General features: G+C 45.7%; 1 protein-coding gene across 2 annotated transcripts; it reads right to left on the reverse strand.

Moving 5' to 3' along the window:
• Positions 1-981: 981 nt before the first annotated feature.
• Positions 982-21573, reverse strand: CDC25A (cell division cycle 25A). Of its 2 annotated transcripts, XM_084859554.1 has the most exons (15): positions 21025-21573; positions 18282-18364; positions 17639-17690; positions 14932-14968; positions 14303-14404; positions 13167-13286; positions 12426-12560; positions 8482-8559; positions 7755-7907; positions 7000-7107; positions 6773-6835; positions 6581-6679; positions 5804-5934; positions 5167-5278; positions 982-3901 (listed from the first exon to the last, which is right to left on the reverse strand). In XM_084859554.1, exons 1-15 carry the CDS (start codon positions 21162-21164, stop codon positions 3761-3763), a joined length of 1554 nt encoding a protein of 517 aa, XP_084715680.1. In that variant the 5' UTR covers positions 21165-21573; the 3' UTR covers positions 982-3760. The 2 variants fall into 2 exon arrangements, with proteins under 2 accessions (XP_084715680.1, XP_084715681.1); XM_084859555.1 differs by lacking the exons at positions 17639-17690; positions 18282-18364; positions 21025-21573 and adding an exon at positions 16872-16944 and having other exon boundaries at positions 983-3901.
• Positions 21574-21912: the final 339 nt, after the last annotated feature.

The following is a 21912-nucleotide window of genomic DNA, read 5'->3' on the forward strand; positions in this document are numbered from 1 at the left end:
TTAGCAAATCACCTTCTGTAAATACAGGAACTCTGGTGACCCATCCCAGGGGCACTCAAAGCATGAATAATGAGGAAACTTACATAGCTCTTCCCCAACTCTTAAGGGATGCGCACAGCTGGAACACAAGAGCTACTTAAGAGCTTGGAACAGCAGCACCACCCAGTGGGGGCTTTCCGGCTCGCACAGCATGGAGACATAACTGGACTGTAACTGAAGTCGGCCAGCTACGTAAGGGGAAGCTGATGTCTTAGTTTCCTTTTAAGCAGATGAGCCAATGAAATAATTGTGGCATGCCACTGATTTTAAGTGTCAGTTGCTGTTCCTCTTGAACACAGCTGAAAGTTATTCGATAGAGGCTTTTAAACACAGCCAGAACTGACAAATGTTCAGGTATACACAAAGTGATTCTGTTAGCTCTTTTGTAGGGAACAGCTAATTAAATTATCCAAGTTTTATTTGAGCAGATCAATGATATTTCGCACTACACGAAAGCCTTGAAATTAACAGACATACCTTTACCTTGCTATCCTAGCCTAAACACATCTGGGACTAAAAGCTAGATAAAGCGGCAACTACAATGTATGTTGTGCAGAGCTGGATCTTGTAAGTAATCCCCTACCATCCCTGCACAAGGTGGGACTATCCTACCCACCAACCCCTCCTAAATCCACGTACAAATCAGAACAAAGGGATTCACTCAAGTTGCTCACCTGAAGCCACATTCTAGAGGGGAGCTTAAATCTCATTTCAGGAACAAGGTGCTAGTTCTCAGGCTTGTGAAAATAGCAGGGTAAGAAGAGGTTTAAACATAACCCCAGATGAGTCCCAAAAGATGCTGCCCTTCAATGTTGTACACGTTTTGCCTGGACATATCAAAGGTTTTTAAATGACACAATTGTTATACCTGGAAGTTTGGGTCTTTGTCTCCACACCTAGTATCAGTTGCTCAAGGGCAAAAGGAAAAAAACAACAGAGCTTGGGTATTGGGCAATTTATTTCCTCAGGCCACAGAAGCAGTTGATTTCAGCAAGATTCCTTGTGGGAGCCTTATTATTTAAATTTCTCCCTCACCCTAAAAACATTTACAATGTATTAAAAGTACATTATTTCCCCTAGCCTTGAATGAGATTATGTGCAAATGTCAAATCAGAAAGACAAATGGCAAGTTGGAACGAACAATACACGTCTCAATAGCAGGAAGTGTTTGGGAAGATGAAATAAGCACTTTTGGGAATGTTCTCAGGAAGAAGGCAGCAAGGAAAACATAGAATGGTCTAGCAGACAGTTGGTGCCTTTCAAAGAATGAAGGCAAGCCTGGACATTTGCAATGGTGATTCAGCCAATTTAAGCACTGACCAGTTTGGGAACTGCATCCTTTAACTGCCAAATGGGAGATGGCCTTGCATGGAAGTGCGTCTCACAAGTCCACTTCAGGTTTTTGGGGGGTTTGGGGGGGGATGCTGATCACCTGCACAGAGGCCAAATAACATTGTGTAAATAGGGCTGCTCAACCCACAGCTTGCCTGCAGCCTCCAAGGCCTTTCCTGTGGCTCGCCATGGGTTGCCCAGTTTTGCCGCTGTAAAGCAGCATCACCACCACTGCCAGATGGGGATTTCCGAGCTGCCGTAGCGCAAAGCTATCATCACTCGGTACTGCTTTGCAGACCCAGTTTTCTCATGCTCCCCCCACCCCTGCCCCATGGTACCAAGTGTGGCTTCTTCCACTGGGGAAGCAGCTGTCCTTTTCTTGTACCGTTGGGCGGGGGGCACAAGACACGGCCTATGCAGCAGCCCCTGGGTTTCTCTTTTGCCTCTTCTTTGCTGCCCCCCTCCTCTGCCCATGACTGCTGCCATTGCCCCCAAGTGACCAGACCACAGCATTTCACCAGTGCCTCCACTCACTTTTCCTGATGCTACTTTTCTTTCTTCTTCATTGCTGCTGCCAGCCCTTGCCATGGTTAGAGCAGACGCTCCGGCACCTACTCTTTAACTAATGCCCTTTGAGTTCTGAAGCAAGAGCATCTGCTGGAAGACACTCTTGCCAGCAGCTTGGTGGGCTTTGACTGGAGGCTGCTGTGGCTGATCCCGATGGTGTGACAGGAGCTTGCCATTTTGACAACCACAATGAAGTACATGTATCTGTGGTAACGTGGTGGAATGCTGGGTTAATGTATTTTACCAGGATAATTGAAGTAACTGATGAAAATAAAAGTAAATGAAATATTCAAAGGGTGAAACATCACTGATCGCTCAAAACATAAAAGCAATGTCTAAAGCAGGCAAAATAAATGAGGCACTCCCACTTCAGATATGTAGCCTCCAGCCAGTCCCAGGACATCAAATGTAGCCCTTGACCCAAAACGATTGCCCACCCCTGGTGTGAATAATCCAAGGGTGGCATTTTAGATGTGGCACAGACACTGATGCAGAATATGGTGCAATTTCAGCAGGATACAAATACCAAACAGAGCCATTCCCAGCCTCAGTTAAGATGAAGCCACATGCTGATTTCTTATGGTAGCATTTGGGGGGGGGGGTTGCCAGAGTCTTTGCTCAAGCTTGTGCATGTAGCACGAACCCATGGTTTAGTGTTACATGCGAAGATGAACACATATACAAGAGCTGAAATGTCTGCAGTGAGATCTCTGGCCGGGATTCGAACTACTCCAGCTCTTTCTTCCACCAGCATTTCGCTACACCGATAATTGTCAAGCAGCAACTTCAACAAGCTTACATTAGCGCCATCTTTTGGACTGCCCTCCTCAGAAAGCATTTGGGTAGCTCCATCCTTGGTATTTCGTCATTTAAGAGGAACGGAAATGGTGGCCTTGTAAACCTTCCTCCCTGAAGCAGGTGCACAAGAGAGCCAACTTCTTTAACAGAGTCAGTAAACCTCAGCTTAGGAGTGATGGGGTGGGGAGAACACACACGATGCCTGCTCCAGGCCAGGCTTACCTTCAAGCGGCATGCCACAATCCTCCCTCCCTGATGAGCACACATGGTGTGTACATATGTAGTTACCTACTTTTGGCACTAGGCCACTTCAAGCATCGCCTACTGCTCTGTGTGATATGTAAAATGACACTTCTACCCACCAAGTTTCTCTTTTATGAAAGGTGAAGTCAGATACAGCAAGCTGACGACCTGATGAAGCAGCTTCCTGTTTGCCAGCAGGTAAATGCTTTCCTACAAGAAGCTCATTAAGTTCCAGGAAATACTTGTCCACGCGTCTTCACCACACATAGCTCCGATGCAGTATTTACTGCACATGAGCTTAGGAAGAGAAAGCAGAGCTGCAGCTCAGAGGATAGCTCACTGAGACTCGTCCTGCTGGTTGCCCTTTGCAGAGCCACGAATCAACCCAGGCAACTCAGCCACAGGATAAAATTAGCTTCATTTGACTGTACTAAAAATAAAAAAGGCACAATTTTAAAATCCACACGAATATCTTACAATGAACACTCCACCAGGCAGTTACATTCTCCTGCTTCCCACATATACTCTGTTTACATGGATTGTCTTGAGAAGACGTGATGAAACCCTGGATTCATCAACAGAAGGTAAACACTTGGGGTCCAAGCTTGCAGTGTGGCAATCCAAGCACTCCACACTGTCTTGCTGGAAGTGATTCAGGAGACAGTAAAGCAAAGACCACGCAAGAAGTAACTCAGTCCTGCAAGGCATATGGCTAAAGTAACCGCTCATGTCTCCCGTTTCTCTATAGGGCAGGCGGAATCCAGCTGCCTGCCTGTCACTCTCAGAGCTTCTTCAGGCGACTGTAGTGTTCCCTTTTGCTCTTCTCGCCTGCCCATGTTCTGCTTTTTGTGCGGAATTTGCGCAAGTCTTCCTTGAAGTCTTCGTGGTGCATGGGGCGATAGCTCTGGGGTTCACAGTAGCTCTGTAACGGAAAGCAATGGGTTTTGTACAAGACCCACAAAAACTCATGGGCCTCTTGTGATCCACTGACAGCTCTTGTTGAAACGAACTCCACACAGATCCTCAGGGGTGCCAAGGTCTGTTTTAGCATCTATTTCTGTCAAGCTTTCCCTTTCCAAATAGGTTTTGCATCTCTTCTAGGCAATAAGCCTCCCTGATAATGCCTTTACCCACAAGACATGGAGAGCCAAGAACCTGCCAGTTACTGGTTCAACTAAATCTGTACAGTAAACAGGGCATGAAGTCAACACCAATTTCTACCTATAAGGGTCAGTAACTCTTCCATAGCATCTTCTACCCAGTCATTCATTCCTCCTAGCTGTGATCAATAATCCGCTCACAATGGCACACCTCCCTTCCCCAGGCCTGCACTCCAAACACCTCTGAACCTCACCATGACAGAGGTAACACCCTCATCCAGGGAACCCAAATTTGCAGACCCCTGCAACCTCATGCTGCAGTGCTCTTCTCTGGATTCAAAGGAAGAATGCCATGAGGAATGAGCACAGAACTTGAACTGTCAGAGCTGCTGCCAGCTCCACAATCTCCTTCCCAACTTGTATTAGGGTCTGTGAACATGCAACAAGAAAGCACATTTACAAAAGCAAATATGGCAGCCACATGAAGAGCACCTTTAGACGTTCTTGGTTCCAACAGAGGCAGACCAGTTATCCACCTTGTCTACCACTGTTTCTTCCAAGGTCTCAAGCAGAGGCCTTTCCCAACCCTAACAAGGGCCTTTTTGCCAGCAACGCCTGGGATGGGACTTTGCATGTGGTGCGCTCACACTCTTCCACTGCGCTATGGCCATGCAGCAGCAGCAGTAGTTTATGCGAAGGAAACCAAGGCACATTTCCTTGATGAGGAACCCACAGAGGAGCAGCTTATTATTGCACAAGGGTACTAATAAGTTAATACACTTCTTAGTAGAAGAAAAGGCAGTTCTTCCTTTGCTCTTTTGTCTCAAAGAGTTAATGCCCAAATGTGTTTAAACCCCTGGCAAGTATAGGTCCGATTTAAAGAGGAATTACAGAAAATCTAGACAAGAGGAGATTACATTTCCATTTCTCATGACCACCACATCAAGGTCCTCTCCCCTTTGCTGAGCAAGCCTGGCTTATCTTTAAATAGGACTATATGGTCTCTAACCATTCAGGAAGGGCATCACACCAGTCCTGTTCAGACACAAGCAAAAGAAATGCAAAATTAAGTAAAAATAACACTTACCTTGCAGTTTAAGAAAAAGTCCTTGTAGCCCCCTTTCAGGACATAGAGTTCAGGGTAGTGCAGGCTGGGGTATTCGTTGCCAAGTCTGTCTCTCTCCCGGACAAACCGGCACCTGTAATGGGGGGCGGAGGGGGGAGAGAAGAGCTCAGAATCCTTCTCACAACTTTCAGTAAGTTATATACGTGGGTGTCATTTCTAACAAGAGGATTACACCACTGAGCATATGAATGCTGTATAACAACGTTCAGAAAGTAGTTGGGTCACCAAGGCCTCTTCTTTAAACTAAGCAATTCCTTCACCAACCTACTCTTGTTAACTTCTTGGACCACCATTCAACTTTCATCTACTCTATCTACAGTACTCAATACCAATTCCTTTATGGTCCAACCAGATGCATCTAATGAAGTAGACTTTTGCCACAATAGACCTGTTAATCTTTTTGATGGAACCACATCAATTCTATGGCTCTGTTCAGCACAGAGCACAACCAATGTATCACCTGCCATGTTAAGTGGCCAACATAACACCACATCTCAGCTCACCATTTTTCAAACAGCTGCACACAAAGCCACAAGTTACCAAAGGTCCCCCTCTACACCAGTGCCAAAGTGAGCAGCATGGCATTAAGTGCACTCACATCCGGGGGGCCCGCTCCGATGAGAACTCGCAGTGGAAGACAATGATGACTCGTTTGTTGCCAGCTGACATGATGGGCTTTTTCAGCAAGAACTCCTCTACATCTTCTTCCATGTGAAGGTTTACAGCACCCTGGGAAGGAAAGAGTCACTGGTAGGAAGGTAGGTCGTTTGCAGGATTTATGTCACAATGCCAAATAACTTGTTGCACCAAACACTGGTGCCTTTCAGATCTGCCCTTCAGTCCAGTATCACTTCAGATTTCATAATAATTCGGTTTTCTCCCCTACCCCAATTAAACACAGGCATTCTAGAAGCAGAAGAAGGCAGACAGCTGCTTCATGACCCCCAATACAACATTCCCCAGTACCTCTGCATCCCTGCAAGTGTCACTCTTTTTGTTTATTTACAATATTTGTGTATCACCCATACAAAAGTTTTCCTTGGGCAGTTAAAAAAATTAACTATAAAAATTTTTTAAAAGTCAGAACAGAATAAAACCACACTACATAATTAAAATCAATAGAACAACCAGCAGCAACACATTAATACAGCTGAACTAACAGCACTAAAAAGATCTTAAAATCAAAAGATCTGGGGAAATTAAAAGGCACCAAGAACACCACAACATGGGTGCCAGGCAAGCTGCATTTCATGGCTGGGCGCCACAGCCGAGAAGGCCTCTCCCTAGTAGCCACCCACTGCATATCATTTGGCAGTGGCACTTAGAGAAGGTTTATATAAATACCACTAGTGTCAATATTGGCACTTCTCCATACCTTGATATGGCCTCCTTCATACTCATAGGGATACCTGCAGTCAATGATCACACACTCCTTAATGAACCTTGAAAACTTGCCATTCAATACTGCAACAATCTGTAGAGGAGGACAAGTGTTAAACCTCAAGTACACCGCCCATTATCTACAAACATGCTATAGATTCTGGGGAACATAGCCTATGCTAATTACCATTTCTGGGTCAATATACTTCAGATCTTGATGTTTCCCATCTACAGTGTGGAAAAGGTAAACCTAAAGAGACAACACAAGAATCCTTGCTCAGAGTAAGAAAACAGCACAATCTCATTGCAGAATGCAGAATGCGAGTAGCGCACACAAGGCCTTCCCCCAGTTAAGGCATACAAGCCAACACATTAGAGGGGTAAGAGGGTGGGAGGAGGGGGGATCAGTATTACCTTCGAAAAGTCTCCAATAAGATCCCTTTGGTCACTGTCCAAAATGCTCTCTATCTCTGCTGAGGAGGAGGAGGACGATGATAACTGTGTCCCAACCAGGACCAGACTCTGAAGAAACAGGGATAGATATAAGATGCTGAAGGCAGAGTTCATTTCATGTTGTGTTGTTAATAAAAGCATTCTATCCATAAATGATCTGGAGTACAGCAAGTCTCATATTCAAGGAGGCTGTTGACCAGCTGGAAGGATTCAGATACCTTCAAGGATAGCGACTGTTAAGGTAAGCCAGGAAGAAACATGTTCAAAGAGCATTTCCTAAAGATCACGAGGCAAAACGTATAGGCAGAGTAACGTTTCTTCAGAGATTCATGAGGAATAAAGTGGAAAGGGACTCCAGCTCCACTCACTGGCAGGACACACAGCCCCCAACACATTACCCACAAGGGAATTCAGCCCTCAACAGAGAAAAGCCCCCAGGCAAAGGTCTTCCCTCAGAGCTCTACACCACTTGAAGCCACTGAGCACAGCCCCTGCATGTGCCTGGCTCCTTCCAGAAGCCACATACCTAAGAAGCTTATCAAGCCTTCCCTGCCCCTCACAATCTGGAGCCACAGGAGAGCACCACTCTTGGGAAGGAGGGAGGGCTCAGCAAAGGCCTCAGACACAAGAGCAAGCAACTTGACTTCAAGTTAGTGTCTAACACAATTACAAGTGAATTCAGCAGGCAGGAATAAGCATGTTCTTCAGCCACCAACCGTTAGTTCTTCAGAAGGTGCTCCATAGATATTTCTCCTCCTTTTGCCCAAACCTGGTGAATTCTCTTCCTGGGACCGCTCCATTCGTTTCAGGGCAACTTTGGCCATGCTGTATGGCTTGCCTTCCATGCTCAGCAACCTGCACCGTTTACTCTGGATAAAAGCCAAAACAGCATTAGCACTGCCGGGAAGCCAACAGCAACAGCTTGGACTACAAGCAGCTATTTGCACCCCATCTAAAAACAGCGCAGGAATGGCCAGCTCCACCACAGGAGCAAGAATACTGCACTGTCTAGAAAAGTGAGTCCCTCTGGAGAGTCTGAATGCTAAGCAGCCTGCAAAAGGACAGGAGCAGTAACGAAAATGGCTGTACGCACTGCGTGGGCTATAGACTCAACGTAGCTCCAGGTAGAATGCTCAACTTGCATCTTGTTACAACTTGGCTGAGACAATCAACTACACGCTTCAACAAAGAAACCTGAGTTCCAAGGATACAGGCAAGTAACTGTCAAATAGGCGCTGACAGTTCACAGTGAAGCGCAGAGGTCACACACCAGATTCTGTGAGCCCAACACTGTGAGTAAAGCAGCACAAAACGCCAACCAACACCTCTTGAATGTAACTATGGTTGACACAAAAACTGGGCTCTGTTCTGCATTGAAAGCAATGAAGGGTTTTGTTTTAAATGTAATCTTAAAGTCCCATAAAAATAAGATGACCAACTTACATGGATATCCTCTCCTTTCTTCATAACTAGAGGAGCAGTCCAAAGGCTTGCCACATCGGAGGGCATCTCTTCAGCATTCTGAAGGAAAGAATCCTCAACATCAACTACAGTGCACAGAAACCACTAGTGGCAGCAAATGCAATGTTTTTAATTATTTTTATTTGATTTATTGCTTATTGTAGCTGGTAGCTAATTGGCAATTAGCAAATAATCTGGATGTCTTAGATACCTGGACGTCTAGTGCTTAGCTCTTGCGCTATGAAGATGCACTGGATGGGGAAGCAGAGACTGCATCACTCAATGGCAGAGGGGATGAAGAAAAGGGTTATTTTCCTGCTACCGCTGCATCTGGATCCAATGGCGTTACGCAACTACCACCCAGTTGCAAACACCCCTTTCTTAGTAAGAGTCTAGAGAGGGTAGTGGCAGAACATCTGCAGGCACTCTTGGAGGATACTGATTATCCAGACTCATTTCAGTCTGGGTTCTGTCCTGGTTACGGAACTGAATCAGCCTTGGTTGCCCTGATGGATGACCTTTATTGAGAGAGGGATAGGCAGAGTGCAACCCTGTTAATTCTGCTCAAGCTCTCATCGGCTTTTGATACGATCAACCATGGTATCCTCCTAGATGGACCTCGTGGGATGGGTATCAAAGGCACTGTGTTGCAGTGGTTCCGGTCCTACCTGCAGGGCCAATTTCAGCAAGTAACATTGGGTTACTCCTCGGCCCCTTGGCAGTTGAGCTATGGGGTTCCGCAAAGCACCATCTTGTCCCTAATGTTGTTTAACATCTATATGAATCTGCTGGGAGCAGTCGTTAGGGGATTTGGAGCCAAGTGCCATCAGTATGCTGATGACACAGCTCTATCTCCCTGTCACATCTTAATCAGGAAAGGCTGTGCAAGTCCTGGACCAGTTCCTGAACCCAGTAATGGGCTGGATGAGGGCCAATAAGCTGAAACCTGGCAAGATGGAAGTCCTGTGGGTGAGTGGTTCCCAAGTCTGGGAGATAGGCTCATTGCCTGTTCTGGATGGGGTTGCACTCCTGCTGAAAGATCAGGTCTGTAGTTTGGGGGTACTCCTAGATCCATCATTATCGCTGGAGGCCCAAGTGGTCGCTGCATCTCTGAGTGCCTTTTACCAGCTTCAGCTGGTTCGCCAGCTACAGCGCCTCCTGGCCAGGGATAGCTTGGCCAAAGTGGTATAGATGCTAGTAACCTCAAGTCTGGATTACTGCAATGCATTCTATGCGGGGCTGCCCTTAAGGCTGCTCCGGAAGCTGGAGCTAGTGCAGAACACAGCAGCTTAGCTCTCATCAGGAGCTGCCCCTTTTCAGCATGCAACTCCTTTGCTGAGGGAACTGCACCAGCTGCCTACTCGCTACCAGGCCAGGTTTTAGTACTCGTGAACAAAGCCCTAAACAATTTGGGATACCTGAGAGAGCACCTTCTCCCTTACCACCCTGCCCAGCCACTGAAGTCATCAGAGGGCATATTTGTTGTGGTGCCACATGGACCTATGGCCCAACTGGAGTCCCTCCCCCCCCCCCCCCGAGTGCAGCAGCCCACTGTCTTTGGAATTCCCTGCCCCTGGAGCCCAGGCAGGCACCTACACTGTGCTATTCCCAACACCTCCTGCAAACAGCACTGTTGCAGGAGGCATTCCTTAATTGACAAGTCACGGTTTCCTTGGTGTTCCGTTTCTTAAAATAGCATAATCTGAATCTGGTATTTTAATCTTTTTATCCTTTTACTGTTTTATCTCTGGTGTTCACCGCTCCAAAATCTCTTCTAGATATGGAGCAGTATACACGTAATGTGAAATAAATAAATCTGCAGAGCTGTTTCAACTGGGGAAAATCTGCTTCAAGTTGACTTTGACAAGTACATTGAACAATGGCATTTTGATACAGTATACTGATCAGAAACTTGCTACTGTTATCTGGATGAATTTCAATTACAGCCTGACAATAGGGGCAGAGTGCTTGGACATAATATCTAACTAGTCCCAGGTGCCCTGAAAAAGGTGGTTATGAGGCTACTTTTTAAAGTGAACTCTAATGATTGTTCCGGCTAGTGACCAGTCACAAATCTCAGTTTTTGGCATGGTGCTCTGCTTGAGCAGGTGCTGAAAAATAAGTTCTAGGCACTTCTCACCAATACTGATTACCTGGAACTATTCCCATCTCGCTTCCAGTGCAAGTTTGACATAGAAATTGTCTTGTTCACTCCGATGAGTTATGATACTAGCAGAGGGGCAGGCACATTTGACCTTGTTAATTTTCCAGCACCTCTCAGAAACTTGTGATAACCTTCCTAACCTGAAGGCTCCAAAACATGGAGCTAGTTCTGTTCTTTGGCTTTTATACTATGGCCTCTTCAAGCCTCTCTTGTGCCCTTCATGCTTTTTACTGCAGCTGTCTGGGATTTCAAGTTAAGTGACATCAGTACCCCACCAACACCCAACTCTGTCTTATCCTTTTCATCATAGCCAGATGGTGTTGGGGATGTGCTGAAGGGATGGAAGACATCAATAACAGGCTGGATGAGGTCTAAATGTGAAGCTCTATCCCAACAAGGTGGAGGTGCTGTTGGTGGTGCCGTCTGAACAAGGAGTGATTACTTGACCTTGTTCAGATGGAGTTGCTATTCTTGCTAAAAGACCAGATTGAGGCATTTTTAAATCTGACCTCATCTCTGGGGTCTGTGGTTGGAAGCACCATTTATCAACTTTGGTTGGTACAAGAGCTGCAACTCTTCTCAGACAGGAGCAACCTAGCCACAGATATTTCTTTATTATAGAATGTCTAAGCCACTCCACAGCGAGAGATATCGGAGCAGTGTACAATGAATTATAACACAAGTACAAAAAGTTACAGTAAAAGCAAATAGATCAATAAAACAGTGGATGGAATTTACTCATCAGTCAGGAAATGCTTGCCTAAAAAGAAACATTTTTTCTTTTCACCAAACATAAAGTAGCGGAGGTACACATCTGTTCAGTTGGAAGGCCATTTCATTTATTACTACATTTATATCCCACCTTTCTTCCATTGTGGAATGCAAGATGGTCTCCCCTCCAAGCACTGACCGCACCCAGACCTGCTTTGCTTCAGCAAGGTGGCTGCCTCATGTGCCTTCAGACCATGCCCTGGACCATGTGGGAACTGCCAAACTTCAACCCCCCGACAACCACCAGGAGCGCCTTTTCAGGAAACCTCAGTGATTTGGGAAGTTACGTTCAGATAAGTTAACCAAAAACCAAATGGTCACTTCAAGATTGGATTACAATAAGTTATATCTATGGCTGCCTTTGAAAGCCGTTCAGAAATTTTGACAGGTCCAAAACACAGAGACTGCTGACTAGGATGGGTTCTAGTGTGCTTCGAATTAGAAGTGCTTCGAATTAGAAGTGCTTCGAATTAGAAGTGCTTCGAATTAGAAGTGCTTCGAATTAGAAGTGCTTCGAATTAGAAGTGCTTCGAATTAGAAGTGCTTCGAATTAGAAGTGCTTCGAATTAGAAGTGCTTCGAATTAGAAGTGCTTCGAATTAGAAGTGCTTCGAATTAGAAGTGCTTCGAATTAGAAGTGCTGGCATTGAACTTAGCATACCCGAACTGCCTGGACACAAGGTTTGTTTCCCCACCCACAGATCTACTCTGGAAGCCCTTCTCTGAGGCCCATCTGCTTCTGAGGTAAGAACAGCACTGACAAAAAATGGGCCTTTTCTGCTGCGGCACCACACCTCTGGTATTCGCCTCCCTGGGCACCAAGGAAAAGCCTTTGCATTACTGCTTAATGTGCAATGATTATAGTTACACTGCTTTGGAATCCATTTTGGAAAGGCAGGTAATAACAGGGCTGTATCCAATGCACACCTCCTACCTGGGAAATTTTCAAGTTTTAAAGTATTGAATACAGATATGTTTTCATCACCACTTACACTGATATCCTGACCATCAATTATCTCTAAAAATCCATCATCATCTTCTGTTTCTGAGGCCTTTTGAGGTCGCCGCCTCAGGAACACTGGGCTGTAGCCTCCAAGTTCATTTTCGGTAGTTTCACCACTACAAAACTAACGCAAAGGATATTTTAATGGTCACATACAGTCAGTCTTTCTCCTAGGACTACGGCTACAGATCTAAATGAAGAGGAGGAGAGGAAAGAGCAGTTTGCAAGCTGTGCATTCTTCCTGTTGGCTTGGGTAGCTCTTACCCAGTATCACCACTCTGCAAATCCACAAATACAGAGATTGTAGATTTCTACAAAAAGCATACACCACCAAAAACAATACTAATCAGCTTGCAAAAACAAAGTGCAGAAACAAAGTCTCTTCCTTCAAATCAAAACTTGGTGCTTGATGACAAGACAGTTGTTAAAGGAGTCAGATTATTGCAACAAGGCTTTCCTTTGGTTGTCAGATACTCATGCAACTGAAAGAGCAATGAAGACTCAATGGGTTTGTGTGCTTCTCCCAAGTTGCGCTTTAAATATTAAGCATTTGTGAGAAATTGCAAGTCTACACATGCATAATTAACCAATCAATCTGGCATCTGGTTCAGAAGCCTGAGGTGGCCCTAGCTTTGTGCTCCCCCAGTGTGTAACATTGCCACAACAAGTCATTGCTCCCTTCTGGAACAGGGAATGCTATCCCAAGCCTAGTCACTGTCTTAATACATACCATAAATACTGCATCAGTCTTTTGCCTCAACTCTGAAGCATCTTTTTCATCTTCGAGGGAAGAGGTACGCAGACAGCTACGAGAAGCTGGTTTCATTGGTTTCTTAAATTCAAAGGGCTCCTTAAGGAAAGGGAGCAAGACAGCCATTTTACCAATCCAAAAGAGCTCAAAATCCAGACGGTCATTGCCTCAAGAGAGTTTGCAGTCTACCATCTTTGGTACAGTCAGAGTTCAAAGAAAATTCAACATTTCTTTTGTTCTACCACGCCCAGTCCTCTGAAGTTTTACAACCCTATTCATCAAGTTTCCTAGCCAATCTTCCCATAATAAAATAAGTTCATCTCACAAGTACAGAAGAGACATGATGTGGGATAGGTAGAGTTTATCAGCACTGATATGCATCTCTGGTGGAATATGTAAAGGAAGCCAAAAAGCTGTATCTAGTAAACTGGAGCACCAGAGACAGTAATTAAGTATTGATCCCGCATGAATATATAAATGCAGTGAAAAACTGCTCTGTCTGGATATGACCCCGTGAGGCATATTAAAGTCACCACTACCTTAGGACAAACTGCATCAGGTTTAATGCAAAAACTAGAGAAAACACTGCCTCCAAACCTTTAGTAAGGAAACAAAATTAGCAACATGGAGAAATAGCAATATGGTTGAGAGACCAGTATGATTAAACATATTGGGTTGGATCAAGATTTAGTCACACTTACAGGAGACTCACTGAAATCAATGGGACTTTAGTCGTGACTAAATTATGCCCTATTGATTTCAATGAGTCTACTTTAAGTATGACTAAATTTGGATCCAACCCGCTGGCTGGAAGTTACTCCTCTGACACAGAATGTGTCTGAGTATCCAGTAAACCCCGAGCGTAGCCCACTTCTGACACTCAAATTGGGATTTTAGTATTGTACAACAGCAAATAAGCATTAGGAAGGACATACTGCCTGCAACAGCATCTAAACAGAGAAACCATTACAACTCTGCATAATCCTATCACACTCTCTGATGTTAAAAAAAAAATCCTTCTACATATGAACAATTGAGCTGTTTCTCCAAGCTGTTACCAGCACTTGGGGCATAACTGGCCATCTCCCCCTGCTTAGGAATATGAAAAAACTCACATTCTCTTTGTTCTCCTCCGGGCCACATGCCTGGAAGACATCACAACCCAGCAAATCCAAGTGACTCCTCTTCAGAGCAGGACTACACCCCAGAAGGCTGTGCTGGAACGTTGAGAAAAGCAAACCCAGAGTCAGGTTCCCATGCCCTCATTCTGTCTCAGGGAACAACCTAACAGGAACCCAATTTAATTACGAGAGCATAACATGAATTTTAGCTATCCTTTTATATACAGATTCATAGAGGAAACCATATGTTCTGGTGTGAAGCAACTGAACTGGTATTCAAAATGGGTGGAAGGCCTCCGAAAGTAATGTATTATGTTGTATGTCCCACTTGGAATACCTGTCTGGCGCAGCTGAGGCATATATCACAAGTTCCTAACCCAAAGCCTCAGTTTTCTGCAAACAAGCACTAGTTTTAGGAACAATCCATGCAGAGGACTGTAAGAATTTCACATCTCTAGATGTCAACATCAAAATTTCCCAGAGCCTATGCTGTGACACATGGGATTTTTCAAGCCTTACACATGAGGTGTATGCAGTGTAACACATATGTGTCATTAAAAAGCAACTAAGAGAGCAGAGCTCAGTGTTGCCAAAGAAGAGCCTCCTTCCCAAGCTTAACTTACCGGGAGGGAGTGCATTCTTCGCATGGGCACCCGAAAACTGCAAGGAGAACAGAAAGACACACACTTTAAAATGAATTCCGGCTGAATTTCAACATCTAAGCTAAAATTGCACTGACAAAAAGCTAGTAACAAACACAGACTTTTCACTACATGATCAAATTAGCTGGGTCTAACTTCTCTAGATGTAATTGCCAACTCTAATCACCATCCAGATAATTTGAAGGAACGTTAAAGGCACAATCCTATGCATGTTTAGACAGAAAAACGGCCTACAACACCCAGCATGCCCCCCGCCCCATCAGCCAAGCTAATTCACTTGAAAAGCCAGCTAGATTTGACAGTACTTTTCTGAAAGCTGGAAGGAAAGAGTTAACTACTAGTAAGGAAGATGTGTTAGCTTAGCTCATGCACACTTAAGCGTCAGCAAGTTACACCCCATACAAATTCACTCCTGTACCTCAGCTGCCTATATCATATTATTGTATTTTAGTTATTTATATCCAACCTTTAAAAATATCACACACAGCAGAGCAAAGAACAAGAATAAAACCACAATTAAACAAAAAATAAGAGCCAGCAACACAAGAAACGCTCAAAAGCCCAGCGAAATAGTAAAGTTTTCAACAGCCATCTAAACATGGGAATAGAGGGGACCTGAGTTAGCTCACTAGCGAGCCACCACTGAGTAGGCCCCATCCTGGCAGGTACCTCTTTCTTTTTGTTCTTGACAGGACAAAAACCTGGGTTACAGACACCAAACTGAAGGCACATGTAGGTTTGCATAGCTACAACCAACATCCTAATTAAACTAATATGTGCTAATTTGGAAACCTAATAAAACCACTATTACAAAAACACCCAAAAGCAATTAGATCAGCCACAAAAAGCTAACATCCTAGAATAAGAAGGTAAAGGTGTCCCCAACCAGTCGTGTCCGACTCTAGGGTGCGGTGCTCATCCCCGTTTCTAAGCCGAAGAGCCAGCGCTGTCCGAAGACGCTTCCGTAGTCATGTGGCCAGCATGACTGAACACCGAGGTGCACGGAACGCTGTTACCTTTCCCGCCGAGGCGGTACCTATTTATCTACTTGCAATTTCTTGCTTTCGAACTGCTAGGTTTGCAGAAGCTGGGACTGAAGACGGGAGCTCACTCCGTCACGCAGCACTCGGGTCTCAAACTGCTGACCTGCCGACCTTCCAGTCTGCAGTTCAGCGTCTTAACCACTAAGCCACCGCGGCCCCTAACATCCTAGAATACATACTTATTAATGACAACACTATAAAAATGTTTTTCATATGTAAAGATAGGGAGCTGTTTCCACAAAACCAAGTCCCTTATTTAGTGGAGAAATACTTAAGATTTATTCCCTGTATTCTTTTAATCTTATTCTCTGCATTGTCAATTTAATACCTATAGATCTTCAATTATAACCACTCATTTCCTCACTCCTTTCAACAGTTATTCAATAGTAGTCAGTTCCAACACTGCCATCACACAGAAGTTTACTACACATAAAATATTAATTACATACTGGCAAAAAAAAATTGGTGCAATGGCAATATTTCACCATTAACTTGCTTTTATAACTTCTGAAGGTGAAATTACACATTCACTTAAAATAAGATCCCATGGTATACTTCAGCAGTGCCAGCAGTGTTCAGCGTTCTCACAAGGGTGAGAAATGTTAAGTTTCAAGCATGAGCGCACACAATAGAGTACACACACTTCCCTCTCCCATGCCTTGGCAAAGTTTTACCTCAGTCTACAAAGCTTGGGCATAGGCAACAGTGCAGCATGGAAGACAAAGGTAAGTAGGGAAGTGAGTCTCACAATGCAGACTAGGTCTGAAGCAGTCCTGTATCTTCCAGCCAGGGCTATTCAAAGGTTTTGAACTTTAAAGTTGAAATTTGTGAACTCTTTAGGATTAGGTGGAACATTACCTGGATTAAAGTTGGCACAAAATGCTCAGAGCAGAAACGTGCACTGTCCAACTGTTCAGGGGCATGATGTTTGCAAATGTGGCTCTCCTACTCATTTATGATGAAAGCTTCAGCCCCTAAAAAGTAAGCTTCTTACCCTGCTAGACTTTATACCAAAACCATTCTGCCCAGACTTTCACTTTTAAAGATAACTTCCTACTTAAGCAAATGTCATTAATGTTATCAATACAGACATGTTTTATCAGTATGTCACATGCCTGCAATAAAATACATGAGTTCATTCTGACAAGTCACTATAGGCCTAAAAAGTGAAGGCAATAGGTACATTCTGGATACACCAAGGAGGGTAAAGCAAGGCATTTAAGTTCACCTTAACTGTTCTTTCCCTTGGAGCATAGAATGTCAGACAGCAACTGGTGGAAAAGCATGCTGCATTTGTATGGGGAAGTTAGGATAAGTACAACGGGGCAAGAAAGACTTATTCCCATAACCATGATGTCAGGAATACTGAGGGAAGACTATCATATGCCCATGAGTGTCACCATATAGGAAGCTCCAACAAAAGATCCAAAACAGAAGTCATTTTACAGCATCCTTACAGATCTGAAGTATTGGGGCCCTGAAATCCTCTGAATATAGTCAGTACTCACAAGCACACCTTCCAAATACATTTTCTATTTAACTTCTCAACCCAAGTCCTTTGAGATGCCCCACAAGCAGTTTTACACATCATGCAAAGCAAAACTGTTAGCATATTTTGTACATACGTTTCATCAAGGTCTTTCATGCCAAGCAGGGTAGGAGAATCCATACAGCAGCCTGTGGATGAGAAATCAATTTACAACTGTCACAGCTCTTTAAAGAACATGACAAATTAGCAGAACATATAAATATATATTGGATCAGTACTATCTCCATAATGCAAACAGGAAGCTGAAACATTGAAGCTTACCTATGACAACCCAACGGCTCTGTTCACAACAGCACCTATGGTTTGGACTTGGGCTTGTGTGTCCCTCCTCTCACTTTGATCAAGCCATAGTTTGTCATTATATTTCAGCGGGGCAAACTATTCCTTGCCTTCAGATCAGAAACTGAAATGATGGTCTGAACTGGGTTTCCAATTCTTGTTTGCAGGCAACCATAGTTTGTCTAGTTCAGTTATAGTAACAAGCCCTGGTCTAATCAAACAGGGAAGTCAGGAAGGGAATTGGAGTGCAAACTTGCAACTTGTTCCCAATGCTCCAAACCATTTGGAGGATTAGGAACGTTACATCTGAACCAGCCTAGTGAGTTCCTGGCACAACTGACATATGGACTAGGGGCTTTCCAACTCACACTCAAACTGTACTGAAGTTAAACACTGAATAAACTTAACAAGTTTTGGATTATGGATGAAAGGATACAAACCTGAATCTGTAGAATCAGAAGAAGAGGTCCTTTGCAGATTGACATTCCTTGCTTCTAATGTTCGCGTACAATTTTCACTTGAGCTGTAAAGATTTAAAGATGCTACTGTTATCCCAGAGAACACTGCAAACAAGAATCCTTCCCACAGCAGTGAAATGGAATATGATACAAGTTAAATGCCCTAGAGACAGATACTGCTTATGGCAAGTTAGTGTACAGAACCAAAGAGAATAGCACCCCTGAAAGCTACAAAGATAGTTGCTGCTCAGTAATACTTGGCATAGGCAACAGCCATACAGGTGTTTCCACATTCCAGACAGCACCCAGCATCGGATAGTGGCTCCATCTTTTAACAAACTAACCTCCATCTGGAGGGAATGCTAAAAACGTGAAAGATCAGTGACTTTTCAACCACTAGAACTTTAATCTAAATACCAAGAAGAAACAGTTAGCCACTTCATGCAAAGGCAATGAAAACAAAAATTAGGGTTTTGTGGAAATTTATTACATCCCTATACCACCCAACAGCCAATGCTCAAGTCTTAGATGTTTCTAAAAACTAATGTAATAATGAACAGTGTTCGATACCCCACAAGAATGTTGTAGGGAAAAATCCAGAACATCAACTTATTTTGTTTGTTTATTTATTTTATTGCATTTATATCCCGCCTTTTTTCCTGTTGCAAGGAACCCAAGGCGGCTTACATGATCCTCCTCCTCTCCATTTTATCCTCACAACAACCCTGTGAGGTAGGTTGGGCTGAGAGTCTGTGACTGGCCCAAAGTCACCCAGTGAGCTTCCATGGCTGAGTGGGGACTAGAACCCAGATCGCTGGGCTCCCAGTCCAACACTCTAGCCACTACACCACACTGGCTCTCCTTATGTGCTCATCCCCGTTTCTAAGCCGAAGAGCCATCGCTGTCCTAAGACGCTTCCGTGGTCATGTGGCCAGCGTGACTGAACACCGAGGTGCACGGAACGCTGCTACCTTCCCCGCCAAAGCGGTACCTTATGTGGTTATGCCAGGTTTTATTTACACTCGCCAAATACCATGCAAAAATGTAGCAGTATCAAAATAGCCTGTTAATATTTGTGAATAAAATGTGTCTGGAGAAGCATAAGCTCATTCAAGCACCACACACAGAACTTTAGGGATGATTCACATACATGCCACCCAGTACACAGCACTTGATGACTTGCAGCTGAGTCGTGAATCAATTCTGTTAAGTAGCATTTGACCTCAATCGCCCCAGTTCCAAAGTTCAATACTCTCTGCACTATAGTACCCTAGCTCCCATTTTGTTTGCCTAGATTTTGTTTGGATGGCTTTAAAAGGGGGTTAGACAAATTCATGGAGAGTAAGACTACTAGTAAGGCTACTAGTCTTGATAGCTCTACGCTACCTCCAGTATCAGAGGCAGTACGCCTATGTACACCAGTTGCCGGGGAACACGGGAGGGAGGGTGCTGTTTCACTCATGGGGGTTTCCTGTGGGCAGCTGGTTGGCCACTGTGTGAACAGAATGCTGGACTAGATGGACCCTTGGTCTGATCCAGCAGGGCTCTTATGTTCTTATGATGAGGGGCTGGGGAACCGGTGACCTTCAAGATGTTGTAGGACAGCAAATCCCATCCTCCCTGACCACGCTGGCTGAGGCTGACAGGAGTCAGAGTCCCACACCTAGAGAGCCAGGTTCCCCTTCTGTAGCCTTAAGATTGGCAGTAGATTCCTGCTGCCTCCTCCTGGAACAGGGCTCAATAGCTCTCTCCTTGATATACTGATGTGTGCTCACCCATGACAAACAGAACTGCCTCAGCAGCCCCTTGGACCACAGGCAGAGCCTGGGTCTCTACGTAAGACTGACTCACATGCAGAATGCGCCTAGCCAAAGCCAGGAGTGTTCTTGTTTATTCGGTCAGTCGCTTCCGACTCTTCGTGACTTCATGGACCAGCCCACGCCAGAGCTTCCTGTCGGCTGTCGCCACCCCCAGCTCCCCCAAAGTCAAGTCCGTCACCTCCAGGTGATGGACTCGACCTTGCCAGGACAGTGCGACCTAAACAGAGAACATCCCCACCCCTCCCACAAATGCACCTACTACTCCACTCCCCAAAGCTTAAGGTAGCATGAGCGCTGCCTTCTCCTTGTACATCTAACACAGGAGGCAGCATTTAGAATGCAAAACAGGAATCTTCTAACTCCGAGCTGAAGATGTAGCAGTATGTGCGTTGGGGGGGGTGTTCCCACTACTCCATACATACCCCCCTCCTCTCAAAGAGCTGCTAACGTTGTCATTTCCAGTGTCACACGAAGGCATGTGTGGGGGAAAAGTTAGGAGGAAAGTGTAGCACTGAACGCTAAAGAGGTATGACGGAACATTCGTTTTCAAGGCTTTCCCCAACCTGGTGCCGGCCACAGGTGTTGGACTACAACTCCCAACATGCTCCAGCCAACCATGTTGTCTGGGGCATGCTGGGAGTTGCAGTCCAAGACGTTTGGAGGGCACCAAGTTGGGGAAGGCTGCCTTATGCATGTAAAAAAGGGGGGCAGCATTTCGGATGCGAAACGGGAGCCTCCCAAATCCTCCCTCAGAGCTGGGGGGCCGAGAGAGGCTCAGGCTGAGGCGGCGAGGTGGCTGGACAGACGAATGAGCGCGTGCGCGAGCGGGGGGGCGCGCGTCGGAGCCGGGGGTCGCGCGCGTGGGGGCGGCTGGAGGGGCAGAAGGCGGCGGCTGCCTGGCTTACCCGCCACAGCCCGGGCTCCTCCGGCGCTCGCCGGAGCTGGCGAGTCCCGGCGCTTGCAGGGGTAAACGCGGTTGGTCGTGGAGAAGGAGGCGGCGGCGGTGCTGAGAGACCCGCGGTGGGGCAGGCTGAGCGGGCTCCATGAGGCGCGGCTTGGCGGAGGAACGGATGAGGGCAGCGCCCACCGCCGCTCTTATCGCCTCAGCGCTGGGAGGCGGAATGACCCTCCCCGCCCTCCGTCGCCCAACAACCCCCACCCGCAAGCGGCGCGAACTGAAACGGCGCGCGCGAGAGACACACACCAGCCCCGCCCCCTTTCCTTCGGGAGGCGCCCGCTAGCGAGAGGTACGCGCCGTCCCGCCAAAAGCGGGAGCCACCAATAGGGCAACAGTAGCCTGCCCTGCCTACTTGGCCGCCCTCGCGTTCCTGGAAATGACCGGCATCAAAATAGTCCAATGGAACGGAAGCCTCGATTTCAGGTGTCCAGTTAAACGCCGGCATTTAACGTTCCTCCCCTTTTCCTCGAGGAAAAGTTAAGCCTCACCCAAGTACAAGACGCGAAGGGAGGAGCTGGGGGAGGGAGAAGGGCGAGAACGAATAGGAAGCGTTCCCTCCGAACCGCCAATTGCAGAAAGAGCGCTTGTTGATGACGTAAAACAAAAAGTCGCGGGGTTTTCTTCAAGGCGGTCCATCACAGCGAGATTCCGCCCACGCAGTCGAAGGGAACCAATTAGAATGGCGCAAGGGCACGCGGGGCCATAGAGATAGACAAGTGAAGAGTCGGACACGGTCCTCCTTTTCTTGCTTGAGGTGGCATTTTACACTGTTGGAGATGTCCTAACACAGCCCGTCTCTATGGAAACGAACAGAAGATCCCTAAAGCTGGATCAG

This window comes from Heloderma suspectum, chromosome 5, assembly GCF_057233095.1.
Source record: "Heloderma suspectum isolate Gila_16-S chromosome 5, 16-S_ref, whole genome shotgun sequence".
Taxonomy (NCBI): domain Eukaryota; kingdom Metazoa; phylum Chordata; class Lepidosauria; order Squamata; family Helodermatidae; genus Heloderma; species Heloderma suspectum.